Genomic DNA, 16607 nt, shown 5'->3' with positions numbered 1-16607 from the left:
TTTCTGAAAATGATAGCTCTAAAGCTTTAGAAAGTTTAACCCAAATCACAATATAATGATCAAAGGAAAAAAAAAAAAAAAAAGAACTGTTGATAACTAGATTTGGTATCATAGTCTCCAGATAGATATATCCCTAAAGCAGAGACAAGTTACTTTTGCTATTATTGCTTAGTAAGAATACCATTTCAAGGTGTTTACTATACTTTTCTGATTCTTTATTTATCAACAACCATTTAAGTAATACCAGAATCCTCAAGCAGAAAGATCTATGGAAGAGAATAAGTCAAATTATTCTAATTTCCTGGGCTGGCCTACCACTGTACTGTACAAGGTATAGAAACTTTACATTCTCCTTCAAGTCTACTATCAACAAAGACCAGATTGCCTCATTTCCTTTATATTGAATAAACTGCTCTGAGCAGAAAAGTAAGAGTGAGGAAAAGGGAGGATTTTCCACTCCCTAATGTTCCAAAGGTTCATAAATGTACCACAGTAGGGAAAGCTCTTAAATATATTTTACACAAACTAGAATCTTAATGCATTCTCTACTCTCAGCTTGCCTTATGAATAAACACCTTAGAAATTACATATGCATAACCAGGTTCTTTGGGTACTTAACTAAAAGTAATAGGAAGTTTGGAGTCAAAAGAATGTACTCTGACTTATAAGCAAAGCTATAAATATTATGCATAAAAGTCACAACTCCTTTTGGTCTTTGGAAATAGTAATATAACAGGATAATTAATTAAGTATAATTAATTCATCCATTATTATGTAACATTACCTTTCATTCCAGTATAACAGTATGATAGTTGGAGGTGTGAGTCACCTTGGCTGGACCATAATTCTGTGTGGCTTAAGCAGTTGTGATGTGGTTATTCCCATGATAGGACTGGATGTATATGTTTTGAGCAGCTAATCCGTTGAAAGGGAGTTTCCCTAGGGGTGTGGCCTGCTTCCAATATATTTATGAACATCCTGGGAAAAGAGACACTCTTCTGTGCATCGGGATTCTGTTGTGCTGCCTACAGCTGTCCATGAGCAAACAATCTACCATTCAGCCTGGAGATCTTGGATTCGTCATTTGTTGGAGTCAACAGCTGGTATACTGCCTGATAACCTTGAGCTCCTCAGGCCCTGCAGCTGTGTGAGTAAGGAAAAGCCTGCATCTTGGCGTTTGATCCAAGAACTTGGGACTTGCCAGCTTCCTTAAGTGTGTGAGCCATTTTCCTAAGATAAATTTCTCTTTCTCCATATGTATAGATAAACTATACTGGTTTTGCTTCTCTACAGAACCCAGCCTAACACATTTGGTATCACAAGTGGGGTGGTTCTAGAGAGACAAAATCATAAAGATGGGCTTCCTAAATTGGGTCTCACAGATTCTGTTTTGGTTCTCCAATTTGATTAATTGTAAAGGCACTGGTGACGCTGCCTCCATTAATAAAGAGGGTCCTCCTAATCCATGGCATGAGTTGGCAACATTAATATGCAAAATAGCACAACCAGTATATCAAGTACTTTTGAGAAGTGAGGCTTTGTGTGATTGCATATTTGATACTTTTCTACAATTATGTAAGCATGAGGAGTCTAAAGAAGCTGGTTGGTTGGTCCTACTTAGACTAGATAAAGTAGTGAAAGAGTGAGATGAGCTCAGGGCTGCTGAGTCACAGCTTAAGCACTGCATAAAAGACCTCAGTGTTTCTAGTTGTGCTCTGAAAGAAAGCCTTATTTCTTCTAGTAAAAGCGCTGATATTGCTGAAAACCAAACCCGAAGTCTTATTGTAAGGGTGGCTGAATTATACCACCAATTAAATTGCCAACCCAGAATGGTGTCTGAAGTTAAAGTGAGGGCATTGATTGGGGAATAAATGGGATCCTGAAACCTGGAATGGGAACATATGGGCAGATAGTCTGTAAGATGAAGATATGGAGCCTGTAAATTCTGCTGAATCACTCCCATCTGAAGGGATTACTATAAAACCACAATCCCTTACACCTGGGTTTGATGGGATGAACCCAACTGTTCCTGCTGGGTCATTGCCTGAAGTGGATGCCATGGAAAACATTGATGAATGTTTTCAGGAACTGCCTCAACCACCCATTGTTGCTGCTAGACCTGTAACTAAAGTCCAAGCGTGCCCCAAAAGGTGAAATACAAAGTGTGACTGAGGAGGTGGTACACTACACCCGGACAGACCTACTTGATTTTACTAACACGTACAGATAGAAACCTGGAGAATACGCATGGGAATGGCTACTGAGGGTGTGGGATAATGGGGCAAAGAATCTAACATTGCATCAGTCTGAGTTTATTGATTTAGGCCCACTAAGTATGGATTCTTCATTCTATGTTTCAGCTCGAGAGGTTAGGAAAGGATCTAATACTTTATTTGGTTGGCTTACTAAAGTATGGATTATGCGGTGGCCTACCTTAAGCCAGTAAGTTAAAGTACCAGACCTGCTTTGGTATAATGTAGAAGAAGGTATCCAGAGGCTTAAGGAAATTGGCATGTTAGAATGGATTTATCAGATTAGACCCCTAAAGCCAGAAATGGAGAGTCTAGAGGACAAACCTTTCACCAGTACAGTGAGGAGTAAGTTTGTGAAGGGAGCCACAGCATCCTTGAACACTGCTATTTAACGTAAACCAGATATGACAGTGGGAACTGCCCTAATTGAACTAAGACACTTAACTACCATGGGGATGATTGAACCCTGTGGTACTAGGGGCCAGTGGCAGCAGTTAATCAATAGAGACAAGGCAGGGGTGGTTACCATAATGGACAGCACAGTGGAAATAGTAATCAGAATACTCTGATTTGTGTAGAATTATGGCATTGGCTACTTAGGCATGGTGTTTCCAGTACTGAAATACATAGCAAACCTACTAAATATTTACATGACCTGTACAGACAGAAGAATTCTAGGTCACATGAATAGCAGTCTAGTTTGAATCACCAGAATAAAGAGTCACAGCGTCTCAATCAATTTCCAGACTTCAGTGAGTTTACAGACTCACAACCCCGTGAATGAAGGGGAGGCCGGGTCCCCTTAAGGAAGGACCCCACTACATAGCCAAAAATCTATAATGTCAATCTTTCTCCCAGCCTTCCCCAAAGGGATCTGAGGCCTTTTACGAGTGACTGCTTCACTGGGGAAAAAGAAATAAATCAGACTTTTTGGTGATTACTAGACAATGTCTCTGCAATGACACAATTCCAGGAGACCCAAAGCATCAGTGTGGCCCACCAGTCAGAATGGGGGCATATGGAGGTCAAGTTATTGATGGAGTCTTGGTTAAGGTCCATCTCACAGTAGGTCCAGTGGGTCCCCAAATCCAACCTGTAGTGATTTCCCCAGTTCCAGAATACATAACTGGAATAGATACACTGAGCAATTGGGAGAATTCCCACATTGGGTCCCTGACATGTGGAGTAAGGGCTATTATGGTAGGGAAAGCCAAGTGGAAGCCATTAGAACTGCCTCTACCTACAAAAATAGTAATCCAAAAGCAGTACCACATCCCTGGAGGGGTTGCAGAGATTACTGCCACCATCAAGGATTTGAAGGATGCAGGGGTGATGATTCCCACCACATCCAAATTTTATTCACCTACTTGGCTTGTACAAAAAACAGATGGATCTTGGAGAATGACAGTGGATTATCGTCAACTTAATCAGGTGGTGACTCCAATTGCAGCTGCTGTTCCTGATGTGGTTTCATTGCTTGAACAAATTAGTACATCTCCTGGTACTTGGTATGCAGCCACTGATCTGGCCAATGCTTTTTCATCAATACCAATTTCAAAGGACCATCAGAAGCAGTTTGCCTTCAGCTGGCAAGGACAACAATATACTTTCACAGTACTTCCCCATGGGTATATCAACATCCCAGCACTATGTCATAATTTAGTCTATAGGGTTCTTGATCACCTTTCCCTTCTACAAGACATCATATTGGTCCATTATATTGATGACATTATGCTGATTGGACCTAGTAAGGAAGAATTATCGATGATTCCAGATTTAATGGTGAGACATACATGCGCTTGTTGTTGTTATGTGCCGTCAAGTTGGACCCGACTCATGGCGACCCCTCCTTGGGTTGCCAAGGCAGTATCACTATGAAAGTAGACTGCCCAACCTTCCTTCCGAGGAGTGGTAGAGGGTGTAAAATTAACCCTACAAAAATTCAGGTGGCCTTCCATTTCTGTGGACTTTCTAGGGGTCCAATGGTGTGGGGATGTTGAGATATTCCTACTAACGTGAAAGGTTAAGTTACTGTATCTGCTTTCCCTCACAACTAAAAAGGAGGCACAACATGTGGTAGGCCTCTTTGGATTTTGGAGGCAACACATCCCTCATTTGGGTGTGTTGCTTTGGCCTATTAATCAAGCTACTCGGAAAGCTGCTAGTTTTGAGTGGGGCCCAGAAAAACAGAAGGCTCTGCAACAGGTTCAGGCTGCCATGCAAGCTGCTCTGCCACTTGGGCCATATGATCCGGCTCATCCAATGGTGCGTGAAGTGTCTGTAGCAAATAGAGATGCTGTTTGAAGTCTATGGCAGGTCGCTATTGGTGAATCACAATGCAGACCCTTGGGATTTTGGAGCAAAGCCCTATCATCCTCTGCAGATAACTACTCTCTTTTTGAGAAACAGCTTTTAACTTGTTATTGGGTTTTAGTAGAGACTGAACGCCTAACCATGGGCCACCAAACGGAAGCCGTATATCAGAGATCAGGCTTGAGCAGGACCTGAAGGCACAAGGAAGTTGCATGAGGAAGTGACCCAAATGCCTATGGTCTCCACTCCAGTCACTTTACCCTCCCTCTCCCAGTCTGTACCTATGGCCTCATGGGGAGTTCCTTATGATAAGTTAACTGAGGAAGAGAAAACTCGTGCCTGGTTTACAGTTGGTTCTGCATGATATGCAGGCACCACTCCAAAGTGGACAGCAGTGGCACTGCAGCCCCTTTCTGGAACTTCTCTGCAGGACAGTGGTGAAGGGAAATCCTCCCAATGGGCAGAACTTTGAGCTGTGCATCTGGCTGTTCATTTTGCATGGAACAAGAAATGGCGAGATGTACGACTATATACAGATTCATAGGCTGTGGGCCAATGGCTTGGATGGATGGTCTGGGACTTGGAAGAAGCATGCCTGGAAAATTGGTGACAAAGATGTATGGGGAACAGGTATGTGGATATATCTGTCTGAATGGGCAAAAGGAGTAAAGATATTTGTGTCTCACATGAATGCCCACCAAAAGGTGATCTCAGCAGAGGAGGACTTTTAACAATCAGGTGGATAGGATGACATGTTCAGTGGAAACCAGTCATCCTTTTGCCCTAACTACTCCATTGCTCAATGGGTTCATGAACAAAGTGGCCATGATGGCAGGGACGGAGGTTATGCATGGGCTCAGCAACATGGACTTCCACTTACCAAGGCTGATTTGGCAACGGCCACTGCTGAATGCCCAATCTGCCAGTAGCAGAGACCAACACTGAGTCTGCAATATGGATTCGTTCCTTGGGTTGATCAGCCAGCAACCTGGTGGCAGGTTGATTACATTGGACCACTTACATCATGGAAAGGACAGCATTTTGTTCTTAGTGGAATAGATACTTATTCTGGATATGGATTTGCCTTCCTTGCATGCAATGCTCCTGCCAAAACTACCATCCATGGACTTACAGAATGCCTTATCCACCATCATGTTATCCCACACAGCATTGCTTCAGATCAAGGGACTAACTTCAAAGCAAATGAAGTGCAGCAATGGGCCTATACTTGTGGAATTCATTGGTCTTACCATGTTCCCCATTATCAAGAGGCAGCTGGCTTGATAGAACAATGGCATGGCATACTAAAAACACAATTATGGTGCCAGCTAGGTGGCAGTACCTTGAAGGGTTGGGACAATGTTACCCAGGAGGCTGTATATGCTCTAAACCAGCATCCAATATATGGTGCTGTTTCTCCAACAGCCAGGATTCATGGGTCCAGGAACCAAGGGGTGGGAACAGGAGTGGTACCACTCACTACCCCTAATGACCTACTCAAAAAATTTTTACTTCCTGTTCCTGTGACCCTATGCTCTGCGGGTCTGGAGATCTTAGTCTCAAAGGGAGGAACACTCCCACCTGGAGACACAATACTGTTTGCATTGAACTGGAAGTTAAGAATGCCATCCAGCCATTTTGGCTTCCTCATGCCTATGGATCAACAGAACAAAAAGGGCATTACTGTACTATCTGGTGTGAGAGATCCTGATTACCAAGGGGAAATTGGATTGACGTTACATAATGGAGGTAAAGAAGAATATGTCTGGAATATAGGAGATTCTTTAGGACGTCTCTTAGTACTACCATGCCCTGTGATTAAAGTCAATGGAAAATTACAGCAACCCAATTCTGACATGACTACTAATGGCCAGACCCTTCAGGAATGAAAGTTTGGGTCACCCCATCAGGCAAAGAACCACAACCAGGTGAGCTACTTGCTGAGGGCAAGGGAAATACGAAGTGGATGGTGGAAGAAAGTAGTTCTGAATATCACATGACCAGCTGTAGAAACGAGGACTGTGATTGTTGTATTTCTTCATTGTATATGTGCAGCGAGTATTTTTGTTTCCTTCTGTTATGAACTATGAAATCTAAATAAGGGTAATGTGTTTCAGTTGTGCGTATGTTAGTTTATTATGTTAGGTGCAAATATCACTTTGTAATTGTTCTTCTTTAGAGTCTAATTATATATGGTTAAGAAGATATATACAACTGCCAAGTTGATAAGGGGTGGACTGTGATAGCTGGAGCTGTGTGTCTACTTGGCTGGACCACAATTCTGTATGGTTTAAGCAGTTGTGATGTGGGTTACTCCTACAATGGGATCGGATGTGTATGTTTTGAGCAGCCAATCCACTGAAAGGGAGTTTCCCTAGGGGTATGGCCTGCTTCCAATATATTTATGGACATCCTGGGAAAAGAGACACTCTTCTGTGGATCAGTATCCTGTTGTGCTGCCTATACCTGTCTGTGAGCAAACAATCCACCGTTCGGATCAGAGATCTTCGATTCATCATTTGTTCAAGTCAAGATCCGGTATACTGCCTGCCAACCTTGAGCTCATCAGCCCCTGCAGCTGTGTGAGTTGGGAAAAGCCTCCAGCCTGACGTTTGATCCAAGAACTTGGGACCTGCCAGCTTCTATTAAGTGTGTGAGCCATTTTCCTAAGATAAATTTCTCTTTCTCTATATGTATATATAAGCTTTACTGGTTTTGCTTCTCTAGAGAACCCAGCTTAACACAAACAGAGGAATATCTATTTGCTGAATTAAGGTATTAAAGAATGCTATAGAAAACACTGGGAAAAAAATGAGTACCACTCATGTATTGGGAGCTCTGGTAGCGTAGTGCAAGGCACTTGATGGCTCACCAGAAGGCTGGCGGTTCAAACCCACCAGCCACTCTTCGGAAGGAAGGATGGGCAATCTACTTCTCTAGTGATACCACTTCGGAAAACCAGGAGGGGTCGCTATGAGTTAGGTCCAACTTGACGGCACATAACAACAACAACATTCATGTATTGCTAACAAATTGTTACTTAACATACGCTTTCTAAACCTAAAATAAAAGTCTGCCAAGAAAAGCCTGAGTTAAATCCCCATTTACCTTTTTAGCTCTTTCAGAAATAGTTGGTGCTTTCTGTAGTATTTTTTCTTGAAGAAATTCTTTATTCTGGCAAAGAAAAAAAAAGTATTTTCTTGTTACTAGAAGTTTCAGTGAATCGAGGAATTTTATAACAATGTTCATTGCAATTAAAATGTAATATAGTAATTATTTTATGAAGAAGTATCAGAAAAACTTTCATTGTATTACTCTGAAGTTCTTTCAGAGTGGAGGGCCTTTCCCTTCTTCACTGACCCTCCACTTTACCAAGCATGATAACTTTCTCCAGGGAATGGTCCCTTCTGACAACATGACCAATGTAGGTCTCGTTCTTGCTTCCAAGGAGCATTCCAGCTGCACTTCTTCTAGGACAGACTTGTTAGTTCTTTTGGCAGTCCATAGTACTTTCAGTAAGTATTCCTCATCAACACCACAATTCAAAAGCATCAACTCTTCTTTGGTCTTTCTTGCTCACTGTCCAGCTCTCAGATGTATATGAAGTGAATAAAAATACCACAGCTTGGCTTGTTGTTGTTGTGTTGTTATGTGCCATCAAGTCGGACCCGACTCATAGTGACCCCTCCTTGGGTTTCCAAGGTAGTATCACTATGGAAGTTGATTGCTCAACCTTCCTTCCGAGGAGTGGCTGGTGGGTTTTAACTGCCAGCCTTCTGGTTAGCAGTCAAGTGTTTCAGGCACTACGCTACCAGAGCTCCTATGACTTGTGTTAGGCACACCTTAGTCTTCAAGGAAAACATCTTTGCTCTTGAAAGAGGTCTTTTGCAACAGATTTGCCAAGTGCAATATGTCATCTGATGTCTTGACTGCTGCCTGATGTCTTGATTGGTGTTGACTATGGAATCAAGTAACATGAAATCTTCAAAAAATTCAATCTTTTTTCCATTTATCATGATGCTGCTTATTGGTCCAGTTGTGAGGATTTTCATTTTCTTTCTGTTGAGATGTAATCCGTATTGCAGATTTAAGTTTTCAATCTTCATTAGTAAGTGCTTCAAGTCACCCACTTTCAGCAAGCAAAGTTGTGTTGTCTGTGTATCACAGGTTTCTAATGAGTTTTCCTCCAATCCTGATGCAACACTCTTCTTCATATAGCTTCATGGATTATTTGTTCAGCATACAGATTGAATAAGCATGGTGAAAAGATACAACCCTGACACATTCCCATCCAGATTTTAAACCATGCAGTATTCTCTTGTTCTGTTTGAATGACAGCCTCCTAGTCTATGTACAGGTTCCTCATGAGCACAATGAAGTATTCTGGAATTCCCGTTTTTCTCAATGTTATCCATAGTTTGTTATGATGCACACAATTGAATGCTTTTGTGTAGTCAATAAAACACAAGTAAATATCTTTCTTGTAATCTTTGCTTTCAGCCAAGATCCATCTACCATCAGCAATAATATCCCTTGTTCCACGTCCTCTTCTGAATCCAGATTGCACTTCTGGCCGTTCTCTGTCAATATACTGCTGCAACTGTTTTTTTAATTATTTTCAGCAAGATTTTACTTATGTGTGAATTAATGATATTGTTCAATAACTTCCATATTCTGTGGGATCACCTTGCTTGGGAATGGGTACAAATATGGATCTTTCCCAGTCAGCTGGTCAGGAAGCTGTCTTCGAAATTTCTTGGCATAGGCAAGTAAGTAACTGGCTCCAGTGTGGCACACATTTGTTGAAATATCTCAATGGGTATTCTGTCCATTCCCGGAGGCTTGTTCTTTGCCAATTCCTTCAGTGCAGCTTTGACTTCTTCCTTCAATACCATTGGTTCTTGATCATATGCCACCTCCTGAAATAGAAGAATATCGACCAATTCTTTTTGGTACAGTGATTCTGTGTATTTCTTCCATCTTCTTTCAATGTTTCCTGCATCATTCATTATTTTGCCCATAGAATCTTTCAATATTGCAACTCCAGGCTTGAATTTTTTCTTCAGTTCTTTCAGCTCGAGAAATGCTGAGCATGTTTTTCCCTTTTGGTTTTCTAAATCCAGGTCTTTGCACACTTCATTATAATAACTGACTTTGTCTTCTTGAGCTGCTCTTTGAAATCTTCTGTTCAGCTCTTTTATCTTGCCATTTCTTCCATTTGCTTTAGCTACTCTCTATTCAAGGACATCCGTTTTGGTCTTTTCTTTCTTTCCTGTCTTTTTATTGACCTATTGCTTTCTTCATGGATGACGTTCTTTTTGTCATCCCATAGTTCCTCTGGTTTTCAGTCACTGGTGTTTAATGCATCAAAGCTATTCTTTAGATAGTCTCTAAATTAAGGAGGGGTATCATCAAGGTCATAGTTTGGCTCTCGTGGACATGTTTTAATTGTCTTCAGCTTCAACTTTAACATGCACATGAGCAACTGATGGTCTGTTCCACAGTCAGTTCCTGGACTTGTTTTGGGCAAAGATATTAAGCTTCTCCATCACCTCTTCCCACAGATGTAGTCGATATGATTCCTGTGCACTCTATCTGGCAAAGTCCATGTGTATAGCCATCATCTGTATTGCTTAAAAAAGGTATTCGCAATGAATAAGTCATTGTTGTTGTTATTTGCCGTCAAGTCAGCCCCAACTCATAGCGACCCCTCCTTGGGTTTCCAAGGCAGTATCACTATGGAAAGAGGATTGCCCAACCTTCCTTCCAAGGAGTGGCTGGTAGGTTTGAACCGCCAGCCTTCTGGTTAGCAGTCAAGTGCCTTAGCCACTATGCTACCAGAGCTCCCGAATAAGTCATTGGTCATTGGTCTTGCAAAATTCTATCATGTGAATTCCAGTGGTATTTCTATTACTAAGGGCATATTTTCCAACTACTGGTGATTCGTCTTTGTTTCCAACTTTTGCACTGCAAACCAGTGATAATCAACACATCTTGATTGCATGTTCGGTCAATTTTAGACCGCAGAAGCTGGTAAAAATCTTTAATTTCCTCCTCATCTTTGGCTTTGGTGGTTACTGCGTAAATTTTAATAACAGTAGTATTAACTGGTCTTCCTTATAGATGCGTGAAAATTATCCTATCAGTGACAGCACTGTACTTCAAGACAGATCTTCAAACATTCTTTGTAATGATGAATGCCACCCCATTCCTCTTCATCATTCCCGGCATAGTAGATCATGTGGTTGTCTGATTCAAAATGGCCCAAACCAGTCCATTTCAGCTCACTAATGCCCAGAATATCTATGTTTCTATGTTCCATTTCATTTTTGACAACTTCCAGTCTTCCTAGAATAATAGTTTGTACATTCCATGCTCCTATTATTAATGGATGTATGCAGCTGTTTTTTCCCATTTTGAGTCATGCCACATCAGCAAATGGAGGTCCCAAAAGTTTTACTTCATCCACATCATTAAGGTCGGCTCTACTCTGAGGTGGCAGCTCTTCCCCAGTTGTACTTTGAGTGCCTTCTGACTGAGAGGCTCATCTTCCAGCACTATATCAGGCAATGTTTCAGGGCTTTTCATAAAGTTTTCCAGTAATATGTTTGACAGTGTTTCACTGCTATTCATAAGGTTTTCACTGGCCAATTCTTTGGCATAAGGATTGGAGGAAGGTTCATTAATAACCTGAGATATGAAGATGAGACAACTTTGCTAGCTGAAAGTGAGGATGACTTGAAGCACTTACTGATGAAAATTAATGACTACAGTCTGCAGGATGGATTACACCTCAATATAAAGACAACAAAAAGCCTCACAACTGGACCAGTAAGCAGCATCACAATAGATGGAGAAAAGATGGAAGCTGTCCAAGACTTCTTATTACTTGGTTCTACAATCAACGTCAAGGGAAGCAGCACTCAAGACATGAAAAGATGTATTGTGTTAGCAAATCTGTTGCAAAAGACCTCTTTCAAGTGCTGAAGAGCAAAGATATCTTCTTGAAAACTAAGGTGTGCCTAACTCAAGCCATGGTATTTTCAATCATCTTATATGCATGTGAGAGCTGGACAACAAGGAAGACCGAAAAATAGTTGATGCTTTTGAGTTGTGGTGTTGGAGAAGAATGATGAAAGTACCGTGGACTGTTAAAAAAAACTAACAAATCTATCCTGGAAGAAGTACAGCCAGAATGCTCCTTGGAAGTGAGAAAGGCTAGAGCTTATCTCACCTACTTTGGTCATGCTGTCAGAAGGAAGAATTCTCTGGAGAAGGATGTCATGCTTAGTAAAGTGAAGGTCAACGAAAGAGGGGAAGGCCCTCAATAAGATGGACTCACACAGTGGCTGATACGATGGGCTCAAATATAGTGGGGATCGTGAGGCTGGCACAGGACTGGGTAGCGTTTCGTTTTGTTGTACTCAGGGTCACTATGAGTTGGAGATGACCTGACAGCACATAACAACAACAACAACAACAATTCTTTAAGAAGTGGATGGCCCATTCCTTCTTCCAAGTCTTAATTTGGAAGTTCCTCTGAAACCTGTCCTCCTTGGATGACCCTGCTTGTATTTGAAATACTGGTGGCATAGCCTCTAGCCTCACAGCAATACACATGCCACCACAGAACAACAAACTGATAGACGAGTGGTGACCCTAAAATGAATGGTCCATATTTTTTCACAGTTAATATTTATAATGTACAATTTAATATTCATCATTCATATTGGAACTTTAACTTAACTAAATTAACTTATGTGAAAAAAGTACTTACTAAAATCCAAACTTAATTTTAGAAAAGCATTTATCTTAATTTCCAAAGACAGTTTTATTTGATCTATCCTTCCTCTTCTAATCATTTTTCTTTTTTTAAATTGTTTTTTAGGTTCAAACTTACCAAGCAAATTTGATTTACATTCAACAGTTCACGCACCTTTGATTTCATGGCCCCAATTATCATCCCCCCAGCCATTTTTCTAATCATTTTCACATAATCATCTTTAAAAACAAAAAGTAATTTCTAACCATTGAACATACTCTGGGTAATTGGGAGCATCATATGAACACATATAATCAACAGCTAGAATTTCCTACCTTTGCTTTCTGAAAAAATTTGTGTCTTAAAAGTTCTGCGGCTGTTGGTCTAAAATCAGAGAAGAAAATTTTTACAGTTAATTGAAGTGCAATGTGGGTTTCCATCTCCAAAAATGATAAACAATTCTGCAAGATAAAAACTCAGTATACGCCACTTCCCTTAACCTGCTAAAAAGAGCGAAAAGTAGGATAAATATGGTACAAGACATTGAATAGAATAAAAAAGTTAAATAGAAATGCTCTGATAATAATTATGGTAGATTCTTTGAAAAACGCATTTCTGAAATTATTATTTTGGGAGTATGAATTCTTAGTGGCTTCCAACACATTTGCTATTTACTATTATTATTTCTAAGATATTATTCCAATATTTACCTTTGTAAGTTATAAAAACACATTTAAACTTACAAAGAGGAAATGGACCAATCTCTGTACATCTTGCCATATGGCTGCCTGCCAGTCTTCAATATAGGTAACTATGGATTCTTAAAAATAGATTTCACAAGTTTTTCTTTAAATTAAAGACTTTACAAGTAAAATTTATCCCCCAAATTTAATATAAACTCAGTTTTTAACACAACTGTGCATAGTCTTACTTTGTTTTTAATAAAGACATCATTGTTAATTTTACCAACTTTTAAAAGAATATGATTCAGAGGAAAAAATAGGATAACACACTTAGAGACTAGATCTGACTTCACCACATACCCTAACGTTTAGTACTACATGGCTAAGTCCTTTAGAGCACATTAGAATTCCTGAGAGTTTTTTAAATTCTCCCCAGCCCAGAGTGTACTCTATACCAATTAGAGCAGAATCTTTAGGGTAAGACCCAGATCACTCAGGTTATTAGTAGTTTATAAAACTGCCCAGGTGATTCCAACGTACATCCAAACTTTAGAACCAGTGCCTCAGAGGATTAGTATAAAGATTTTGAGAAAGAATACAGTTGAAAGACCTATGAAAACTGAAAAGTGCTATATAAATAGAATGGGATAAAAATTACTTAGGTCCTCTCTAGATTAGAATAGAAATTTTACACAAGCACAGTAATTGCATATTTTTTCAATTTTTTATTTTTAAAAATTACCTTTAAGTTTATTTGGAAAACTGTATAGTCAATCTAGACAAGAACATTTGGGGGATTAGAAAGGGGGAGAGGCTGGGGTGTGAAAGAGCCTACTATATATCAAAATGTGTAATAATTAAAACTCTAATATTGACACGAGTGGACAACACTCCATTAGAACAGGATCCCAAAACAGACATAAGCATCTACAATCTAAGAATTTTGGGTTACAGTACCAACCAGTTAATTGTCACAAGAAATTATTAACAACTGGGGGAAAAAAGTTACATGAGCACCTTATCACAATTTACACTAATAAACTCCTGAAGATTCAAGTTTTTTAAAAAATTAAAAAAGCATGAGCACATTTTAGTGATAACCAGAAACCATAAGGAAAAAGACTTACTAGGCTATTAAAAAAAAAAAAAAGAAGAAAGAAGAAAGAAAAAGAAAAACCAAACTCACTGCCATCGAGTCAGATCTGACTCATAGCAACTCCTCCTTGGGTTTCTGAGGCAACATTACTATGGAAGTAGATTGCCCAATCTTCTTTCTGAGTGACTGGTGGGGTTTGTACTGCCAGCCTCCTGGCTAACAGTCAAATGTCTTAGGCACTATGCCACCAGAGCACCCAATTAGACTATAAAACTACAATAAAATTTAATATTTCAATTAAGAAAAAATTTTTTTGAAGAAACACAATTTGGACTTCCAGGAAGATGGCAGCATGAGTAGGTCCACCGTCCCAACTCCTACACCGCACATGATCAATAATGAAAGCAAACAGAAATCTGTAAACTCAACTCTGGAAGAACTCTGAAAAGCAAAAGGAAGGTTACAGCAACTACATTCACTGACAACAAGAAAGAAGCCAATTTTAAATGGTCGTTAGTTGTTGTTATTGTTGTTATGTGTCCTGGAGTCTGACGCGACTCACAGCAACCCCTCCCTGGTTTTCCAAGGGTATCACTATGGAAGTAGATTGCCCAATCTTTCTTCCGATGAGTGACTGGTGGGTTTAAATTGCAAGCCTTCTGGTTAGCAGTCAAGTGCCTTAGGCACTATGCTATCAGAGCTTTATTTTAAATGGTAGAAAACTTTTTTTTTTTTTGGTACTGTTTCCATCCCTTCTGTGTTCTTTGAGAGTAGGCCAATTTCTACCTGTGGAGTAAGCAGGGCTGACTTTGCTAAGCATGGCAATAATTTTAACTTCTTAATCTTGTGGTTTCCTGAGTGACACATATAGTATAAATTCAGACTAAAACTGCAGAATGTCTAGGTCATAGGGCTAGATTTTTGTTGTCTCTTCCAGTGAACAGTTTTTCTTTTTTAAATCTGGTCTACCTTTTTCCTCAGGATAAAAACTTTGGAAGGTCCTAGCTTTAAGCATGGCCCTCAGTTCAAAATCCCCCCGAGTGAACCAAAGATCTTCTTTAGTCTCCCCATGGGAGTTAGAAATCCAAGCTAGTAAGTTACTGTAATAAACAGTCTCCCACTGAGGGCAGTCAAAGTATCAGTTCATATTTCTTCTCTAAATTATGTAACTTTACTCATTATTTCTATCATTTAAGGACCTACCTTTCTTACATGCTCATCTATGGATTTTTTTTTAAAGTTTGATACATTTTACCTGACATTTCTAGGTGTTTGTGATAAGAGAAATTTTATTTTAGTCAATAAGTCAATAAACTTGCCAGAAACAATACTGTTCCTTACCTTTTAATCATTTATCCAGAAACAGAAAAAAAAAAACCATTCTAGTAACACAGGTATGAACTCTGCTGCCTCTTTACCTTTCCAAATATTTTCAAAAGTAAATTCTTAAGCCCCATTAAATATGCTAAAGATATGAGTAAAAAGGCCCATTAAAATCTTTTTCTTTCACTGATCTTCAGAGAAAAGTAAAATTAAAGAACTATTAGGGCTAGGAAACTGAGTGGAATATATATATATGAAATAAACTTTCACCTAAATCACAATAAAAATTTCAAAAAATCATACACACACATACATACATGAAATAGAAAAACAAGATATAATGGGAAAAGAGCCCTAGATTAAGAATCAGGAGTTTTGGATTTAAGTCCCAGCTCTACAGGATTTAGATTAACCAGGAAAGTAGCAGGGCGACTTCAGTTTCCTTGAAGATACAACAAAAAGTTCTACTCAATGATCTCCAATATCCCATGATTCTGTTTAATTCATAAAGATAAAGACACACACTAGATGATCTTGTTTATTTGCTTACTTGTTCATCCAATACCTATTTGGATACTTATTTCTAGCTATCTGACTTTCTGTTCTGTTTATAAAAATACCTTTCAAACTAGGAGCTAAGTATGATTGTAACATTACATACACATTTGCTATGTATATGTCATTATTAAAATTATAAACATTAAGATATTTGCTTACAAATAACTTTTAAAATACAAACTGAAAACAAGCCCCTCCTATCAACCTGGTATTTTATTAATACAGAATCACAACATACAAATTTATAATCATAAGATATTAACCAGAAAATAGCTATTTAGGGTAAGCCATATACTGAAAAGAGAGAAATTAATCTAATCATTTCCAATCTACTATAATAATTTCTGTATACTTTTTTTTTTAAAAAAGTTTATAGTTAAGAAAGCTCTTTTAAACAAGTACAAATAATTCCCCCATATATGTATATAATTTTAGGCTCCCCCAATGCCTTACATATTACATGAAGAGAAAACTAAATTTGATCTGATATTTTACCTTTTTTCTGGATCTTTTTGAAGGCATAATGAAATCATTTTTCTAAATGATTTCCCATATTTTTTCAGCATTTCTTTATCCTGAACACCAGTTTCCAAAGAAGGAGGATCATTCTGCAGTGTCAG

At 39.1% G+C, this 16607-nt stretch overlaps 1 protein-coding gene across 1 annotated transcript in view; it reads right to left on the bottom strand.

The window, feature by feature from the left end:
- OXSR1 (oxidative stress responsive kinase 1) overlaps positions 1-16607 on the bottom strand; it is a 215762-nt gene that overhangs the window by 75209 nt on the left and 123946 nt on the right. The window contains exons 8-10 of the mRNA XM_007945706.1: positions 16483-16607; positions 12663-12711; positions 7674-7739 (exon numbers count right to left, since the gene is read on the bottom strand). The exon at positions 16483-16607 is cut by the window's right edge and continues 7 nt beyond it. Coding sequence (XP_007943897.1) covers positions 7674-7739; positions 12663-12711; positions 16483-16607 — 240 coding nt within the window. The remainder of the gene's footprint in view (positions 1-7673; positions 7740-12662; positions 12712-16482) is intronic.

The sequence above is a fragment of the Orycteropus afer genome, unplaced genomic scaffold, assembly GCF_000298275.1.
Source record: "Orycteropus afer afer isolate SDZICR_OR568_19922 unplaced genomic scaffold, OryAfe1.0 scaffold00142, whole genome shotgun sequence".
Lineage (NCBI taxonomy): Eukaryota > Metazoa > Chordata > Mammalia > Tubulidentata > Orycteropodidae > Orycteropus > Orycteropus afer.
Note: the sequence above shows the minus strand (reverse complement) of the source record. Positions and strands in the feature narration are given on the sequence as shown.